Source organism: Pseudorasbora parva, chromosome 25 (assembly GCF_024679245.1).
Source record: "Pseudorasbora parva isolate DD20220531a chromosome 25, ASM2467924v1, whole genome shotgun sequence".
Lineage (NCBI taxonomy): Eukaryota > Metazoa > Chordata > Actinopteri > Cypriniformes > Gobionidae > Pseudorasbora > Pseudorasbora parva.
Window position 1 is genome coordinate 17,189,524 of NC_090196.1, and position 6,000 is coordinate 17,195,523.

Genomic DNA, 6,000 nt, shown 5'->3' on the forward strand with positions numbered 1-6,000 from the left:
TACAAATAGGCATTAACTGACCATCTCTCATGGTGGGGATGAGATTCACAGCACAAAACAGCTCCGTATGCCAGCACGTGCCAGACTTCTGACTGTGTGTTTCTGGCACAGGTCTGGAGAAGACTCAGAGACAGGGAGTGGAGGAGCTCATCTCTGCCATGCCCTGCAACTTCGACCACGCCAGCCTGTTCATCATCCTGCAGAAACACACGCTCGCGCATCGCATGAGCGACTCCTTTTCCTGCCTGGTGAGCCGAGACAGAGAAATTTGTTGTTTGAATAATCACACATATTATACAATGTGTTTTTATTCAGGTAGCTAGCGAGTCCTCTGAACAATTCGGGTTACTTTATGATTCCTAATGTTTTTTAGTACTTGAGAAAGAGAAATGTATGGGGAAAAATTGGCCAGTGATGATATAATTTGCAGCATAAAGGTACAAATGTAAGCTGTTTGTGTGCTTGACTCAGACCGATTGAATTGGTTGTTGCATGATTTTGACTCATTATGAACTCTTAAGACTCTTAAGAATCCTACATTTGGGAATCGGTTTTTACTAAACTTGTTGCGCTGATGTTTTTTTATTCACTAAAACAAAACGGCTTCAGGAATTGTTTGGACTACATTGGTTGTGCTGTATGATTTTTATTTTCTAAAAAGAACTTTTAACTTTTCTCGTTTGTTCAAGAATCGATTGGGATAAACTGGTTGCACTGTATGTTTTTGATTTAATTGAAAAGAACCAGCTCATAAAAGTCATTTGTTTGGGGGTTGGCCTACTCTGGTTGTGTCGTATGTTTTTGATTATAATAAGATCACTATCTTATCACTATCACTAATAAGAACTGACTCGAGAATCATTCGTTTAGCAATCAGTTGGACTACTCTGTTTCGATTCTCTAAATTGAATCAACTTAGTAATAATTAGTTCAGGTACTGGTTGGAATATATTAATAGTTTCTGAAAATAACTTATGGGTAAGAATCGTTCGTCCGGGATTCCATTGGGTAGCACTGTATGTCTTTTATTCACTATAAAGAATCTGCTCATAAAGAGAAATTTGTTCAGGAGTTAGACTACTCTGGTTGTGCTGAATGGTTTTGATTCACTAAAACGAGCCAGCTTCTATGAATCATTCATTCAGGAATTGATTGGACCTGATGAATGGTGAATAGCTTTGATTTTTGAGGATGAAAATCAGCAAAGACTTTTTCTTTGTTTCAAACCCCTCCAAGGGCCATTTGGAATTCCAAAAGGCATAGAGGTGCTAAAAAAAAGTCAAGATGTGTGTACATCTGCAGCTAATTGTCACCTTTTATTACGGTGGGGCAAGTTATCATCTGATTGGTCAGTTTGAATATCTTACATTTGGGCTTTAGTCACATGGTCAAGAAAGTGATAAGATCGTAAATGTTGCTCTGGCTCTTCTCTTTTTCTACAGCCACTCTTTCTCTCTCTAGCTTCTTTCATACTAAGATTCTGGAAAATACACTGATGATACTTGGATTTGTCTCGGGATCTTTTGATTTATTAATTTTTGGTTCATTCACTCTGCCTCTCTGGAAACTGTGCGTGCGTTCACATGCGCCCCGTAAAGACACATGATGTCAGGATATGACGCGTTAATGTCTTCGCAGAATCTTAAGTTTGCTTATGATCTGTGATTTCTCTCTCAAAAAACTTGTGCATTTTTTTTTTTTTTGCTGATTGGATCATAAACTAGTGTACAGCGTACTGCTCCACTTACGGCATTGGTCCTGCCTTTTGTTCACACGGAGTACGTTCCGGAACTGATCCCGGAAATGTCTCCATCCCGGGATTGTTCCTGCGATCAGTCCCGGGACGTGTTTCCCATTTTCTGGGATCAGCCCTCTGTGTGAAATGGGCTTCTCTCTCTTCCTATCTCTCAGTTAACATTCTTCATATGGGTCTGATAAATGGTACAAGTTTTGAATCATCTCATACATCTATTTTATAACTATTTTAAGTGTAACCACAACTAGATATTGTCATTAAACCATTTCAATTACAAATGATGTGCTAACTACTTTTGATTTGGTTTTAACATTAATGTGCTACCTTTTGCAATACCATCGCATTATAGCAACGCTCTCCCACATAATTTGCTATTATAACTGCACTTATTTTCATTTTCGGTATAAGTAGCAGTGGGTGGTAATAGACAAGAAATGTACAGTTTTCTAACATCTAGCATATAATGTTTCTTTAGTAATTCGGCAATCCTGCAGTCTGAACCCCTGTAGGGAAACCATCCTTACAATTCAGTAATAAGAATCGCCTCATAAGTTCATTTGTTCAGAAGTCGGACTTGTTGTGTTGCATGGCTTTGATTTACTTAAAAAGAGCTGATTCATACTTGCGAATAGATTGGGCCATGTCTTTTTTAATATTAGAATGCTTTAAATCCATTCACAGACCCCCCTAAATTAGCATAAAGTCTGTTGATTCCATTTGCGCCTGCTCGTAAGTGTGTGTGTGATGTGTTGGTGAAAGTATAATAGAGAAGGGGTTTATACTGTATGACTGGAGGGGAGGGATGTAGCCCTCCGGCTGAGTGAGGGCTCACGGTTAAGACAGGGATAAACACTTCCAATCAATACAACCCAAATAGGAAAACCATTCACTTGCATCCCGTCTCCTCCATTTACTGCCTTGAATAAAAGATCCCTGCTGGGACTGGGTTAGTATGTTTATGTCTGTGTGCGTGTGATGAAATTGGAACGGTCATTATAGGAACATATGCGGGTAAATAGTCCACAGTGGACTACAAGATAGGTGGAGGTACCAAATAAATGCGTTTCTATACCAGGCATGAGACAGCATCATATTTTCATGTTGCGATAATTGCTAAAGCTTTTATCACAGTATACAGTACCATCACGTTATTGAAATAAGTTGCAAAAAAGTGTTGTCATACTATAACATTTTCTTTCTTATACCAAAAAGAACTGAACATTTAAATATAATAAAGCAATACACAAAAAATTATAAAGTAAACAAATGTTTTAAAGTGCAAAATAATTATAAAGAATAATAGGTAATTAACTAACATTAACAATGAGCAACAGCTACATTTGTTACAGTTACTTTTATACGGTATTATAGTTTTTATTACTACTGTATAATTGTTTTATAATAACTATTATTATAGTATACTATAAGTAACTATTCTTTGTTAACATTAGTTAAAATACAACTGATTATTGTTAGTTCATGTTAGCTCAAGTCCATTAAATAATACAGTTACAACTTTTGATGTAAATAATGTATTAAATATTGAAATTAACTAAGATTAATAAATGCCTAAGGGCTGTGGGAAATGTGCTATATAAATAAAATGGAACTTGAACTTGAACTATATTTTATTGATTTGTGTACTTACATTATCGCAAATATTTCCAAAAATTTTAAATCAAGTGAAATACGTTATTTAAACCAGGACACGGACTGAGTGTGTCACCAACAGTGTTGGGTGTAATTAGTTACCAAGTAATTAGTTACTGTAATTGAATTACTTTTCCCTTGAAAAAGTAAAGTAATGGATTACTCTTATTTTTCTGTAATTTAATTACAGTTACTTCTGATGTAATTGAACTAAATACTAAATATAATTATACATGATTCAATAGTGGACTTAACATCAACATTTAAAGTCTAACTTTAAAATGCATGTTTTTATGTATCCTTTTCACATTTGTAATAATTTGGTTAATTAATAAGAGTAATTGATGTAGTTTTATATTATGTATTTAAATTAATTAAAAGAGCCGTTTCATGTCTAACCTTGAACTGCTTAACTCGAGGTTGATATAGGATTTAGAAACGAATTAAAAAGTAATTAGTAATAAGTAACTAAATACTTTTTGGAGAGAATAATTTGTTCAGTAATCTAATTACACTATTGAAGATGTAATTAGTAACTAGCAATGAATTACTTTTTTAAAGTAACTTACCCAACACTGGTCACCAATCAGTGACATCATACCCGCGTTACTCTTGATTTCCGGTTCTTTTATTTAGTAGAAAACATGGAAACACCAAAGACGCTTTAATATATCGTGTGTTTTAAGACAGGTGTGGTGAGCAAATGTTTGGATCCATTCATCAACAGAAAACTAATCTTGTTATACAGCTCAACATTTAGTCTTACCCTAATGTCGTTCGACACCCGTAAGACCTCCGTTCATCTTTGGAACACAAATGAAGATATTTTTGTTGAAATCCGATGGCTCAGAAAGGCCTTCATTGACGCCAATGCCATTTCCTCTCTCAAGACCCATAAAGGCACTAAAGACGTCGTTACAAAGCCCATCTCACTACAGTGGCTCTACAATCATTTTATGAAGCGACAAGAACAGTTTTTGTGCGCAAAAAACGAAATAACGACTTATATAGTGATGGCCGAATTGAGAGAGGAAATGACATTGGCATCAATGAAGGCCTTTCTGTGCCATCGGATTTCAACAAAAATATCTTCATTTGTGTTCCGAAGATGAACGGGGGTCTTACGGGTGTCCAATGTCATTGGGGTAAGTAATTAATGTCAGAATTTTTTGGGGGGTGAACTAACCCTTTAAATCTGGTTTTCTTGATTTACCTCGAGTACCATGTTTTACCATGCCTAATATCGATCTAGTTTACTGCAGTGCAACAAGTGTCTCATAGTAGCCGCCAAGTGAACGTGCAGCATTATAACATAATTTTCAACACACAAATGTATCTAATATGATAAAACAGCTTTACGTTACCCCACATACGCATGACCAGAAGAAGCGGATGCGTTCGTCTACGGCATAATAAAAGCTTTCAAGCCGTGTGTCACGCTCGTCTCTCATTAGATATCACTCCAGCGTACTCGTTCAGATACAATAGCGTTCTGCGTTAATAAATCATACATTAACTCAACCATGAATATGATTTCTGCCCGAGTCCCGTTGGATTCTTTTCCACCGGCTGTAGAGGTGAAGACAGCTCCCATGATCCTGCAAAATCAAGGCATCATCAAGCTAAGCCTTTGTTTAGAATAAGCGACCTCTAGCTGTGAAAATTACATGTTGTGCCTTTAAGTATCTTATTTAGATGCAAGATAGTGGATACAAAAAGCTGAATGGCTGTTCAGAAACAGAATGTAGCTGCTTTGTTTACAAGTTTACATCTGCATGTCTGCTGTTTCATCAGCGCCATCTGCTGTCAGAGAGTGAAAGAGAGTGCTGTCATTTTTATTTACTCCTGTACGCCATGCGCTGCTCACGCGTGCTGGGCTCGTTTACATCATGCCCCGTCGACAGGATACCGTGGTGTTGTGCATTTTAAACAATTTATTGTAAAGTATGCTTATAGAATGCATTCTAAAAATCGGAATAATTTGTAATATATATATATATATATATATATATATATATATATATATATATATATATATATATATATATATATATATATATATATATATATATATATATATATATATATATATATTTCACCATTTGCTGTTAACCACTTGCTTTTTTCCCCCTCTCCTTTCTTCCCCATTGTGGCTCCGTACCTGCTCCAAGTGAGCACCTTCTGTTATCCATTCAGCTTCTGAATGACTCTGTCTGCGTTTGGCTCTTTGTAAAGGCTCCCCAGCCTTTGTTCAAACTTCTGTGTTCAGCTAAAAGGGAGCCACAAAAGCCACCTGAATGTGCTGCTTTTCCCATGCCTTCTGGGATGTGACATCTGTGGGGGAGTGGGCATGTTTTCAGGGAAACGAGCGGAGGGGGAACGGATTTTTCAGTAGACCACATGCATACTATATGATTGACTACAAAATGTGTCTTAGAATATATATATTATTCAAAACATACTTTAGTCCTCTCTGTCTTTGGATTCAGATTATTATTATTTTTTTGTGCAATCTTTAGGACGATCTGTCTGGCAATATCTGTTCACCTGCATCATCCAGTTGCTATAGTAATGTAAGCACATGTAGATTTGTA

General features: G+C 36.3%; 1 protein-coding gene across 10 annotated transcripts in view; it reads left to right on the forward strand.

Annotated features, from left to right (window-relative positions):
- Nucleotides 1–6,000, forward strand: part of cadps2 (Ca++-dependent secretion activator 2) — a 194,676-nt gene that overhangs the window by 127,354 nt on the left and 61,322 nt on the right. For all 10 annotated transcript variants that reach the window (XM_067436987.1, XM_067436992.1, XM_067436988.1 and 7 more), the window contains exon 12: nt 112–248. In XM_067436987.1, the coding sequence (XP_067293088.1) occupies nt 112–248 (137 nt within the window). The remainder of the gene's footprint in view (nt 1–111; nt 249–6,000) is intronic.